Source organism: Mobula birostris, chromosome 1, assembly GCF_030028105.1.
Source record: "Mobula birostris isolate sMobBir1 chromosome 1, sMobBir1.hap1, whole genome shotgun sequence".
Lineage (NCBI taxonomy): Eukaryota > Metazoa > Chordata > Chondrichthyes > Myliobatiformes > Myliobatidae > Mobula > Mobula birostris.
This window is the reverse complement of record NC_092370.1, coordinates 4555502-4569281: the sequence shown is the minus strand read 5'-3', so window position 1 is coordinate 4569281 and position 13780 is coordinate 4555502. Positions and strand designations below refer to the sequence as shown.

Here is a 13780-nt window from a genome sequence, read left to right as displayed (position 1 = left end):
AGATATGGCCCTTGTGGCTAAAGGGATCAGGGGGTATGGAGAGAAGGCAGGTACAGGGTTCTGAGTTGGATGATCAGCCATGATCATACTGAATGGCGGTGCAGGATCGAAGGGCCAAATGGCCTACTCCTGCACCTATTTTCTATGTCTCTGTGTTACCTGTGTGCACGTGTTTGCGTGTGTGTTGCATCTGTGTGCGTGTATATGGCTGTGCGTCTGTGCATGCCTGTGTGCGTTTCTCTACGTGTGTGTGCATGCCTATGTGTTTGTGTGCGAGTCTGTATGCTTGTGTGTGTGTGCAGTGTGCCTGTGGTGTCTGTGTGTGCACATGTTTGTCTATGCCTGTGCGTGTCTGTGTGCATGCCTATGTGTGTGCAAGTCTGTATGCTTGTGTCTTTGTGTGTGTCTGAGTACACGTGTGTGTTTCTTTGTGTATGTCTGTGTGCACACATCTTGTGTGTGTGGTGTGACTGAGTGTGTCTGTGTTTGTGTGTGTGTGTGTCTGTGAGAGTAATTGTTAAATGTGTCTCTGTGTGTGTGATGAAGATTGCAGTCTGAGTTATAGACGAAGATGAAGTGTTCAGTCTGAAATGTTATTTGTTTCTTTCTACTACTACCGCCCAATTGGTTTTCTGTTTTAATTCAGACTTCTAGAAGCTGTGAGTTTTGATCTTGTGAATTGCTAATTTTTTGTTTCATATTGGAGCGTACTGACCAAAATGTAGAAGGTGCTTTCCTTTGAAGAACGTGGAAGTATCTGACAGATACCCAAAATGTCATTGGACCATGTAAATTTCCTAACTTTTCCATTTATAATTTCAGTCATGATGCAATGGATTCCTATTATGATTACATCTGGGATATCACCATCTTAGAATACTTGACACGTATCCTTTTCTCTATCTGTGCTAATGAAATTGTTTGGTGTATTTTATCATTTCGTGGAACAGCCTTCACCACCACCTGCTCATGAATGTTACGTTGCTTGTCCACCCCAGGACCAGAGGACACAGCCTCTGATTGGAAGGATGTCCCTTTAGAACAGATGAGGAGCAATTTCTTCAGCCAGTGGGTGGTGAAACTGTGGAATTAATTGTCATAAATGGCTGTTGAGGCTAAGTCATTGGGTATATTTAAAGTGGAGGTTCATAGATAGGTTAGGGTGTCAAAGGTTACGGGAAGAAGGCAGGAGAATGGAGTTGAGAGAGGTAATAAATCAACCAGGATGGAATGGTGGAGCGGACTCGATGGGCCAAATGTTTTATGGTCTTATAGTAGTAAGACAGCGTGTCTTTAGTTAATTTCAGGTCATGTGTACAATAATCGCTCTGGTTTATGTTCTATGTTAAGACAAAATTGTGTCTACAGAATTTGCATAAAAGTTGATGGTATTTCTTGATCGGTACTTTTAAAATATTACAACAATCAGGAACTGAATGCTGTTGCATGGACTTAAGGACATGAACTATAGGGAAGGGTTGAACAGGTTGGGAATTGAATCGCTGGAGCATAGGAAAATGAGGGGAGATTTGATGAGGTGTATTAAGAGCAAAAGGATTGTAAGAGACAAAATTGGTCCTCTTGAAGATCAGAGTGGTCGGCTATGTGCGGAACCAAAGGAAATGGGGGAGATCTTAAATAGGTTTTTTGCATCTGTATTTACTAAGGAAACTGGTATGAAGTCTATGGAATTAAGGGAAACAAGTAGTGAGATCATGGAAACTGTACAGATTGAAAAGGAGGAGGTGCTTGCTGTCTTGAGGAAAATTAAAGTGGATAAATCCCCGGGACCTGACAGGGTGTTCCCTCGGACCTTGAAGGAGACTAGTGTTGAAATTGCAGGGGCCCTGGCAGAAATATTTAAAATGTCGCTGTCTACAGGTGAGGCGCCGGAGGATTGGAGAGTGGCTCATGTTGTTCCGTTGTTTAAAAAAGGATCGAAAAGTAATCCGGGAAATTATAGTCCGGTAAGTTTAACCTCGGTAGTAGGTAATTTATTGGAGGGAGTACTAAGAGACAGAATCTACAAGCATTTGGATAGACTGGGACTTAGTAGGGAGAGTCAACATGGCTTTGTGCGTGCTAGGTCATGTTTGACCAATGTCTTGGAGTTTTTTGAGGAAGTTACCAGGAAAGTGGATGAAGGGAAGGCAGTGGATATTGCCTATATGGACTTCAGTAAGGCCTTTGACAAGGTCCCGCATGGGAGGTTAGTTAGGAAAATTCAGTCGCTAGGTATACATGGAGAGGTGGTAAATTGGATTAGACATTGGGTTAATGGAAGAAGCCAAAGAGTGGTAGTAGAGAATTGCTTCTCCGTGTGGAGGCCTGTGACTAGTGGTGTGCCACAGGGATCAGTGCTGGGTCCATTGTTATTTGTCATCTATATCAATGATCTGGATGATAATGTGGTAAATTGGATCAGCAAATTTGCTGATGATACAAAGATTGGAGGTGTAGTAGACAGTGAGGAAGGTTTTCAGAGCCTGCAGTGGGACTTGGACCAGCTGGAAAAATGGGCTGAAAAATGGCAGATGGAGTTTAATACTGACAAGTGTGAGGTTGTATAAGGCATTGGTGAGGCCGAATCTGGAGTATTGTGTTCAGTTTTGGTCACCAAATTACAGGAAGGATATAAATAAGGTTGAAAGAGTGCAGAGAAGCTTTACAAGGATGTTGCCGGGATTTGAGAAACTCAGTTACAGAGAAAGGTTGAATAGGTTAGGACTTTATTCCCTGGAGTGTAGAAGAATGAGGGGAGATTTGATAGAGATATATAAAATTATGATGGGTATAGATAGAGTGAATGCAAGTAGGCTTTTTCCACTGAGGCAAGGGGAGAAAAAAACCAGAGGACATGGGTTAAGGGTGAGGGGGGAAAAGTTTAAAGGGAACATTAGGGAGGGCTTCTTCACACAGAGAGTGGTGGGAATATGGAATGAGCTGCCAGACGAGGTGGTAAATGCGGGTTCTTTTTTAACATTTAAGAATAAATTGGACAGTTACATGGATGGGAGGTGTATGGAGGGATATGATCCGTGTGCAGGTCAGTGGGACTAGGCAGAAAATGGTTCGGCACAGCCAAGAAGGGCCAAAAGGCCCGTTTCTGTGCTGTAGTTTTTCTATGGTTCTATGGTGTACAAAATGATGTGGGGTATAGATGGGCTAAATGTAAACAGGCCTTTTCCACTGACGTTGCGTGAGACTACAACTACAGTTCATGGGGTAAGGGTGAAAGATGAAATGCGTAAGTGGAACATGAAGGGAACTCTTTGCTGAGGGTGGTGAGAGTGTGTTACCAGCTGCCGGTGCAAGTCGTGGCTGGGGGTTTGATTGCAACAGCTAAGAGACATTTGGATAGGTACATGCATGGGAGGGGTATGGAGAGCTATGGTCGTGTTTCAGGTTGACGGGACTAGGTAGGTTATTAGTTCGGTATGGCCTAGATGGATCAAAGAAGCTGTTTCTGTGCTGCGTGCTAGCAGTTGATATTTTATGATCTTCAAGCACACATTCAGCAACTATTTTAGTGAATACGATGTTGCCTGTTCCAAGCCCCTTTCAGTGCAGATCGCCCTCTCTGTGGCTCCTTTGTCCGCTCTTTAAGGTGTTGTACTTAAATGCACGCAGCATAAGGAATAAGGTGGATGATCTTGTTGTACAGCTACAGATTGGCAGGTATGATATTGTGCCCATCACTGAGACCTGGCTAAAGGATGCATGTCTCTGGGAGCTGAACGTCCAAGGATACACAGTGTATCGGAAGGATAGGAAGGTAGGCAGAGGGGGAGGCGTGGCTTTATTGGTAAGAAATGATATTAAATCATTAGAAAGAGGTGATATGGGATCAGAGGGTGCAGAATCTTTATGGGTTGAGCTAAGGAATAGCAGGGGTAAAAGGACCCTGATGGCAGTTATTTATAGGCCTCCAAACAGCTGCAGGGATGTGGACTACAAATTACAACTGGAAATAGAAAAGGCTTGTCAGAAGGGCAGTGTTATGATAATTGTGGGGGATTTTAACATGCGAGTAGATTGGGGAAAATCAGGTCAGCACTGGATCTCAAGAGAGAGAATTTGTAGAATGTCTGTGAGATGGCTTTTTAGAACAGCTTGTTGTTGAGCCCACTAGGGGATCGGCTGTACTGGATTGGGTATTGTGTAATGAACCGGAGCTGATTAGAGAGACTAAGGTGAAGGAACCCTTAGGAGGCAGTGATCATAACATGATTGAGTTCACTGTGAAATTAGGAAAAGAGAAACCGAAATCTGATGTGTCGGTGTTTCAGTGGAGTAAAGGAAATTACAGTGGCATGAGAGAGGAACTGGCCAAAGTTGACTGGAAAGAGACACTGGCGGGAAAGACGGCAGAGCAGCAGTGGCTGGAGTTTATGTGAGAAATGAGGAATGTGCAAGACATCAATATTCCAAAAAAGAAGAAATTTTCGAGTGGAAAAAGGATGCAACTGTGGTTGACAAGAGAAGCCAAAGCCAAAGTTAAAGCAAAGGAGAGGGCATATAAGGAAGCAAAAATTAGTGGGAAGACAGAGGATTGGGAAGTTTTTAAAACCTTACAAAAGGAAACCAAGAAGGTCATTAAGAGAGAAAAGATGAACTATGAAAGGAAGCTAGCAAATAATATCAAAGAGGATACTAAAAGCTTTTTCAAGTATATAAAGAGTAAAAGACAGGTGAGAGTAGATATAGGACCGATAAAAAATGATGCTGGAGAAATTGTAATGGGAGATAAGGAGATGGCAGAGGAACTGAATGAGTATTTTGCATCGGTCTTCACTGAGGAAGACATCAGCAGTATACCAGACACTCAAGGGTGGCAGGGAAGAGAAGTGTGCGCAGTCACAATTACGACAGAGAAAGTACTCAGGAAGCTGAATAGTTCAAAGGGAGATGAATCTCCTGGACCAGATGGAATGCACCCTCATGTTCTGAAGGAAGTAGCTGTGGAGATTGCGGAGGCATTAGCGATGATCTTTCAAAAGTCGATAGATTCTGGCATGGTTCCGGAAGACTGGAAGATAGCAAATGTCACTCCGCTATTTAAGAAGGGGGCAAGGAAGCAAAAAGGAAATTATAGACCTGTTAGCTTGACGTCGGTGGTTGGGAAGTTGTTGGAGTCGATTGTCAAGGATGAGGTTACAGAGTACCTGGAGGCATATGACAACATAGGCAGAACTCAGCATGGATTCCTTAAAGGAAAATCCTGCCTGACAAACCTATTACAATTTTTTGAGGAAATTACCAGTAGGCTAGACAAGGGAGATGCAGTGGATGTTGTATATTTGGATTTTCAGAAGGCCTTCGACAAGGTGCCACACATGAGGCTACTTAACAAGATAAGAGCCCATGGAATTACGGGAAAGTTACGTACGTGGATAGAGCGTTGGCTGATTGGCAGGAAACAGAGAGTGGGAATAAAGGGATCCTATTCTGACTGGCTGCCAGTTACCAGTGGTGTTCCACAGGGATCAGTGTTGGGGCCGCTTCTTTTTACATTGTACATCAACGATTTGGATTATGGAATAGATGGCTTTGTGGCTAAGTTTGCTGACAATACGAAGATAGGTGGAGGGGCCGGTAGTGCTGAGGAAACAGAGAGTCTGCAGAGAGACTTGGATAGATTGGAAGAATGGGCAGAGAAGTGACAAATGAAGTACAATGTTGGAAAGTGTATGGTTACGCACTTTGGCAGAAAAAATAAACAGGCAGACTATTATTTAAATTGGGAAAGAATTCAAAGTTCTGAGATGCAACGGGACCTGGGAGTCCTCATACAGGATACCCTTAAAGTTAACCTCCAGGTTGAGTCAGTAGTGAAGAAGGCGAATGCAATGTTGGCATTCATTTCTAGAGGAATAGAGTATAGGAGCAGGGATGTGATGTTGAGGCTCTGTAAGGCGCTGGTGAGACCTCGCTTGGAGTACTGTGGGCAGTTTTGGTCTCCTTATTTAAGAAAGGATGTGCTGACGTTGGAGAGGGTACAGAGAAGATTCACTAGAATGATTCCGGGAATGAGAGGGTTAACATATGAGGAACGTTTGTCTGCTCTTGGACTGTATTCCTTGGAGATTAGAAGAATGAGGGGAGACCTCATAGAAACATTTCGAATGTTGAAAGGCATGGACAGAGTGGATGTGGCAAAGTTGTTTCCCATGATGGGGGAGTCTAGTATGAGAGGGCATGACTTAAGGATTGAAGGGCACCCATTCAGAACAGAAATGCGAAGAAATTTTTTTAGTCAGAAGGTGGTGAATCTGTGGAATTTGTTGCCACGGGCAGCAGTGGAGGCCAAGTCATTGGGTGTATTTAAGGCAGAGATTGATAGGTATCTGAGTAGCCAGGGCATCAAAGGTTATGGTGAGAAGGCGGAGGAGTGGGACTAAATAGGAGAATGGATCAGCTCATGATAAAATGGCGGAGCAGAGTCGATGGGCTGAATGGCCTACTTCTGCTCCTTTGTCTTATGGTCTTCCTCCCCATCGATCTCCCTCCTGGCACTTGTCTCTGCAAGTAGACGCGTGCTGTACCCCCTCCCTCACAACCATTCAGGGTCCTTCAAGAGTCCAAACAGGTAAAGCAACATTTCATCTATGAGTCTGTAGGGGTCATCTGCTATATCCAGGGTGGTCTACTCTAGATTGGTGAGACCCGACACAGATTAAGGGAATGCTTCATCGAGTACCTTTGCTCTGTCTGCCACAGAAGGTGAGATTTCCCAGAATCCACCCATTTTAATTCTAATTCCCATTCCTATTCCAACATGTCTGTCCATGGCCTCCTTTGTGTTCACAATGAGGCTACTCTCATATTCCATGTTGCTGTCCTCCAGCCTGACGGCTTAAACACTGATTTCTCTAACTTCCAGTGATTCCTTTCCCCTTCTCTTCTCCTCTCTTGTCCACCACCTCCTTAGGGTGCCCCTCCTGTGTTTCCCTTCCTCCCATAGTCCACTGTCCTTTCTGATCAGATTCCTTCTTCATCCCTTTACCTTTTCCACCTGTCACCTCCCAGCTTCTCACTCACCCTCTTTCCCAACCCACCCACCTTCCCCTTCACCCGGCCCACTTGTGCTCCATCCCCTCCCCCACCACTTTATCTGGCTTCTTCCTCTCCATAGGTGCTGCCTGGCCTGCTGAGTTCCTGTAGCATTTTGTGTGTTGCTCTGGATTTCCAGCGTCTGCAGAATCCCTTGTCTTTATAATTTCAAGTGATTTTATTTTTCAGAAACCTCCAAAATACTTTAATAAGACCATAAGACATAGGAGCAGAATTAGGCCATTCAGCCCAACAAGTCTGCTCTGCCATTCCATCATGGCTGATTTATTATCCCTCTCAACTTCATTCTTCTGCCTTCCCCCACCCCGTAACCTTTGACACCATGACTAATCAAGAACCTATCAACCTCTGCTTTAAATATACCCAATGACGTTGCCTCCACAATCATCTGGCACTGAATGCAACAGATTCATGTTTAGCTATGTTGAAGATGGATTGTTCCCTGAGGAACATTAATAGCATATTGTTATGAACTGTTTATCAGAAAGTTGGTAATTCCAGACTAATACTCATTTGGCTGTTAAACACGTCACAAAATCAGTAACTTGTACTTCCTTTGCCTGGCTTGGCAGGAAAAAAATATTTAGACAAGTATAAATAATTTCACTTGTAAATATTAGAAACATAGAAAACCTACAACATAATACAGGCCCTTCATGCTGAACATGTCCTTACTTTAGAAATTACCTAGGGTTACCCATAGCCCTCTATTTTTCTAAGCTCCATGTACCTATCCAGGAGTCTCTTAAAAGACCCTATCGTATCCACCTCCATCACTGTCACCAGCAGCCCATTCCACGCACTCACCACTCTGCATAAAAAAAACTTAACCCTGACATCTCCTCTGTACCTACTTCCAAGCACCTTAAAACTGTGCCCTCTCGTGCTAGCCATTTCAGCCCTGGGGAAAAGCCTCTGAGCAGGGATCCCAGAACAGATCCCTGAGGCACACCACTGGTGACCGACCTACATGCCAAAAATGACCCATCAACAACCACTCTTTGCCTTCTGTGGGCAAGCCAGTTCTGGTTTTCCAAAGCAGAGGTTAGGATGACATTGATAGGATGCAAAACTGTTTTGGGATATATAATGAGTGTCTACATGTGTGTTCATGCGTGTACGTGCATGTATGTGTGGAAGTATTAACGGAATAAAATTTTTAAGTGAATTAGGATAAATAGCTGTGTGTATTTAAATTTATTTTTGGTTTTATTTCGAGTTACAGCACAGTAATAGGCCCTTCCGGCCCAACCAGCTCACGCCGCCCATTACACCCATGTGACCCTCACAACACGCTGGAGGAACTCAGCAAGTCAGGCAGCATCCGTGGAAACGATCAGTCGACGTTTCGGGCCGGAACCCTTCGTCAGGACTGTAGAGGGAAGGGGCAGAGGTCCTATAAAGAAGGTGGGGGGAGGGTGGGAAGGAGAAGGCTGGTAGGTTCCAGGTGAAAAACCAGTAAGGGGAAAGATAAAGGGGTGGGGGGGGGAAGCAGGGAGGTGATAGGCAGGAAAGGTGAAGAAGGAATAGGGGAAAACACAGTGGGTAGTAGAAGGAGGCGGAACCATGAGGGAGGTGATAGGCAGCTGGGGGAGGGGGTAGAGTGACATAGGGATAGAGGAAGGGAGGGGGAGGGACTTACCGGAAGTTGGAGAATTCTATGTTCATACCTCTTGGTTCCGCCTCCTTCTACTTTGGTATGAACATAGAATTCTCCAACTTCCAGTAATTCCCTCCCCCTCCCTTCCCCTATCCCTATGTCACTCTGCCTCCTCCCCCAGCTGCCTATCACCTTCCTCATGGTTCCGCCTCCTTCTACTACCCATTGTGTTTTCCCCTATTCTTTCATCACCTTTCCTGCCTATCACCTCCCCCACCCCTTTATCTTTCCCCTTACTGGTTTTTCACCTGGAACCTACCAGCCTTCTCCTTCCCACCCTCCCCCCACCTTCTTTATAGGACCTCTGCCCCTTCCCTCTTCAGTCCTGATGAAGGGTTCCGGCCCGAAACATCGACCGATGGTTTCCACTGATGCGGCCCGACCTGCTGAGTTCCTCCAGCGTGTTGTGAGTGTTGCTTTGACCCCAGCATCTGCAGATTATTTTGTGTTTACACCCACATGACCAGTTCCCCGACTAACGTGGAACGCGAAGCACCCAGAGGTCACAGGGAGAGCATACAAACTCTGCAGACTGCAGCAGGAATTGAACACGGGTAGCTGCACTGTAACAGCGTTAAACTGATCGCTACACTACCATACCGCCACAAATATTAGTGGAATTAAATGTTTAGGTGACTAATGATAAATAGTTGTGTGTAAATATTAGTGGAATAAAGTTTTAAGTGTGTTTAAGCTGTCTGTGTGCACACGTGTGTTCAGTGGGTCTGAAATATCCTTTCAGGTGCAGATGTTACTATAAGGGTTTGTTTTTTTTTGGAATGTTGTACTTGAATAAAACATGCAATGTGTAATAATCTACACATGTAGCAGGGTGTTTTGTTTTAATGTATTGAACAGTGCCTGTGAATGTTGTGGTACTGCTCCACAGTAACAGCGATCGCACTACTTAGCAGGGGTAGAAACAGTGTACCACTGAATGTATAGTGTCACATTCTGAATCCTCGGTGTGGAACTCAACCCCCTTTCAGACTAATTACTGTGTTCTCTCAATTAGAAGCTGCTGGTGCACTTTTTTTGAGAGATTATGGTTCATGGCATTTTGAACTTCTAAGTACTGTACTCTGAAATTAAATTGGGACTGGTCGAGATTTATGCCTCCTCTCATCTAAATAGTATTATAATCACTTAATTTTAAAAATATAACGGTGTCGTTTTTGGTGTTGCTTGTTTTGACCATAGAATGCGACGGGTCACCTTCATAACGCAATAGATGTACTGTATGCTGTGAGAACCCTTAAGTTAGCTTTCATTTACCTGTTTAAATTTTAAAGTAAATTTACTATCATATACCACCCTGAAATTAATTTTCTTGTGGGCATTCACAGTAAATACAAAGAAGAAAAAAATAATAAATGAGCACCAAATACTGAGAACACAAGACAGAGTCCTCAAAACTGAGTCCATAGCGATGGGGTGGGTGATATTATCCCCTTTGGTTCAAGAGCCTGATGGTTGAGGGATAGAAACTGTTCCTGAACCTGGTGGTGTGGGGCCCAAGGCTCCTGTACCACCTTCCTGATGGCAGCAGCGAGAAGAGAGCATGGCCTGGCTGGTGGGGTCCCTGATGATGGATGCTGCTATCCTGTGACAATGCTTCATGTAGATGTGCTCAGTGATGGGGAGGGGTTTACCTGCGATATGCTGGGCCCTTTCCATTATATTTTGTAGGCTTTTTTATTCAAGGCCATTGGTGTTTTCATACTAGTCTGTGATGCAGCCAGTCAATATACTCTACACCACACATCTATAGAATTTTGTTAAAGTTTTAGATGTCGTGCTGAATCTTCACAAACTTCTGAAGAAGCAGAGGCACTGCTTTGCTTTTTCCCTAATCGCACTCACGTACTGGATCCAGGACAGATCCAAAAAAGTCCACAAAAACTGCAAATGAAACGCCACTCTCAAATAGAAATTTTTCTTGACAGATTTTGCAGACATCCATCACAAAAGAGGGGAAACAGACAAACGGCAAATAGCGGTAAGTCTACGAATTCTGGTGCTTGGATTACATTTCATGCACGTGTGTGGAGATATCACTTTGTAGCTTGCTGGTTTGTATGTATGGATGTCACAAATAACAATTTTCTAATTACTGAGCTAGTTTGTTCTCGAATTGGTGCATTCTGAATGGCCATTGCCTTGTGCTGAATCATTTTTATGTATATTCATGGAGAAAGGGAAGTTGCTGGTCGCTAGTTATTTTTACAAGTAATCGAGAAATAGTTGAAGCCCTCCATTGGTCAGGTTTGACCGTAAATATTGTGTCCTAACTGTCTACATAAGCAAGCCTGGACAGTACGATATGGAGCAAGCTGTTGCCCATTTAGCAGGCCCCCGCTTCTCCACACAGCTGATGAATCCAAAGGAACGGCAGAGAGTTTGGCACCAGCAGCATCGCAGGAGTTGCCAGTCAGCGTTGAACCAGTAACCTGCCTTTACCCCTTCTGTCAGTAGAAATGGTTCAGCTGGGCTTAGTAGCTAAACCACACATGAAGGCCAGGAGCTGGACTTGGTGTGAGAGACTCTGAGACAGGAGCATAGTGGGAGCTTTACTCCACTACCACCAGCAGTGTAAGTACATGGATAGGAACGAGCTAGGGGAAATGGGACAACAGGACATTTGGCACAGATATGTTAAACATGGAACACTGTAACACACTACTACCCTGTTGTGCCAACCTTTTATCCTGCTCTAAGATCATAAAAGCATAAGAAATAGGAGGTAGAAGGCCATCTGGCCCATCGAGCCTGCTACACCATTCAGTAAGATCAGGGCTGATCCGGTCATGGACTCATCTCCATTTCTTATTTCCGAATGGACATTGAGCCCATGAACATTACCTCACTATTTTTCCCCTCTTTCTGCACTAATTTAAAATTTATATATACACTGTAAGATGTATATCTTATTGCAATACATTAAAAATAAATTACAATGTTCTACTACCCCAAAACACCAAATTTCACAACATAGGCCAGTGATCTTAAACCTGATTTTAATTCATTTTTCTCTCGTGCCTATCTGTTTCTCAAATGCCTCCAATGTATTTGCCTCTCTCACAACCTGGTAGGGTGTTCCACACACACACCACTCTCTAAAACCATACAGCTGGCCTCTATCATCCCCCTCTACTTTCTTCCAATATTGTGTCTGCTGGCGTTAGCCATTTCCATGCTGGGAAAATGTCTCTGGCTGTTCACTATCGATGCCTCTTAGCATCTTGTACACCTCTATCAAGTCACCTCCTATCCTCCTTTGTTCCAAAGATAAAAACCCTAACTTAACTCAACCTACCTTAATAAAACATGCTCTCTAATCCAGGCAGCACCTGGTAAATCTCCTCTGCACCCTCTCTAAAGCTTCCACATCCTTCCTGTAACAAGGTGACTGGAACTGAATACAGTATTACAAGTGTGGTCTAACCAGGGTTTTATAGAACTGCAACATTATCTCACAGCTCAAACTCAGTTCTCCCAGACATCCACCTCACCATGCCCAGCAATGTTGAGGGATCTATGGACATTGACCTGAAGATCCCTCTGTTCCTTCACACTGCTAAGAATCCTGCCATTAACTCTGTATTCTGCCTTCAAATTCAACCTGCCAAAGCGAATTTCACTTTTCCGGGTTGAACTCCCGCCATTTCTCTGCATCCTGTCAATGTTCTGTTGCAATCCCCAACCCTCCACAGTATCCACAACTCCAACCGTTGTGTCATCGAAACACCTAACTCACCATTCCACTTACTCTTCCAAGGCATTTATATATATTTAAAAAAATCCACAAAGAGCAGGGGTCCCAGAACAAATTCCTTCAAAATACCACTGGTCCTCCAGGAAGAATACACTCCATCTCATGCCACTCTCTGCCTTCTATGGGCAAGCCGATTCAGAATCCACAGAGCCAGGTTTCCTTGCATCCCATGCCTCCTGACTTTCTGAATGAGCCTACCAGTGGGAATCTTACCAAAATCTATATACACATCCACTGCTCTACCTTCACATAAAATATCAAAACGTGGCAAAATGCATCATTTGCATCAATCAGCAAGGATGCACTGGGGACAGCCTGCAAGTTATCACCATTGCTAACATTGCATGCCCTTAACTCACTATTGCTAACCATATGTCTTTGAAAATGTGAGAGGAAACCCACATGGTCACAGAGAGCACGTACAAACTCCTTACAGACAGCAAACTACCGCTCTTCATGCAAAGGAACAACAGAGACCAGTAGTTCGGCACCAATGGTGCTGGAAGAATTACTGGACAGCATTGAACTCACTGCAAGACTGCCTTTGGGTCTCCAGCTCGACCTCTCCCCCCCTCCCCCCAAGGTTTACTCCTGAAGCCTCCCCCCCAAGTGGGTATAGCCACAAGACAGCAGAGGTTTGCAATGTTGTCCTTGTCCTAGATGAGCTGGCGACCACACCTAATGAGCCCCATCTGGCCGAAACGACTGATTTTAAGGGGCCCGTAACCCACCTTTGGCCTTTCTCCTGTCAGTAGAAACTATTCCACTGGGCTTAGTAGCAAAGCCACACATGAAGGCCAGGGCCTGGACTTGGTTGGCAGAGGCTATTTGAGGTGCACATCATTGGCAGCATTTAATAGGTAATGGTAGATTATCCCCACTACCACCTCTGGCGATGACAACATAAAGAAACCTCACTGAGCCGCAAGACTTATTTCCTTGTGGAAATGATCCAAGTTCATATAGCTTGTGCATAATTTATGACCCATTTTGATAGTAGTTTAAATATTTTCTAGATTAAAGCCATTGGACAAGCAGAGCTCAACTCCAGTAATCCCGAGGAGGTGCTGCAGTTAGCAGCACAGAAGAGAAAAAAGAAGTTTCTGCAAGCCATGGCAAAACTTTACTTTTGACTGTTAATTGATGCAAACTTTTGAAGCAGGCACCTGAGACACTTACAGTATTTAGTTGAAGCATTTGCCGGATAACACTGCTTGTGTAATTTGTTAAATTTCATAATAAAATAATGCAAATAACAATTGTTTCAAAAA

The 13780-nt window shown here is 44.2% G+C and overlaps 1 protein-coding gene across 2 annotated transcripts in view; it reads left to right on the top strand.

Moving 5' to 3' along the window:
• Positions 1-13780, top strand: part of ints8 (integrator complex subunit 8) — a 117297-nt gene extending 103517 nt beyond the window's left edge. For both annotated transcript variants that reach the window (XM_072251759.1, XM_072251765.1), the window contains exons 26-28: positions 823-887; positions 10690-10733; positions 13526-13780. In XM_072251759.1, the coding sequence (XP_072107860.1) occupies positions 823-887; positions 10690-10733; positions 13526-13642 (226 nt within the window). In that variant the 3' untranslated portion in view covers positions 13643-13780. The remainder of the gene's footprint in view (positions 1-822; positions 888-10689; positions 10734-13525) is intronic.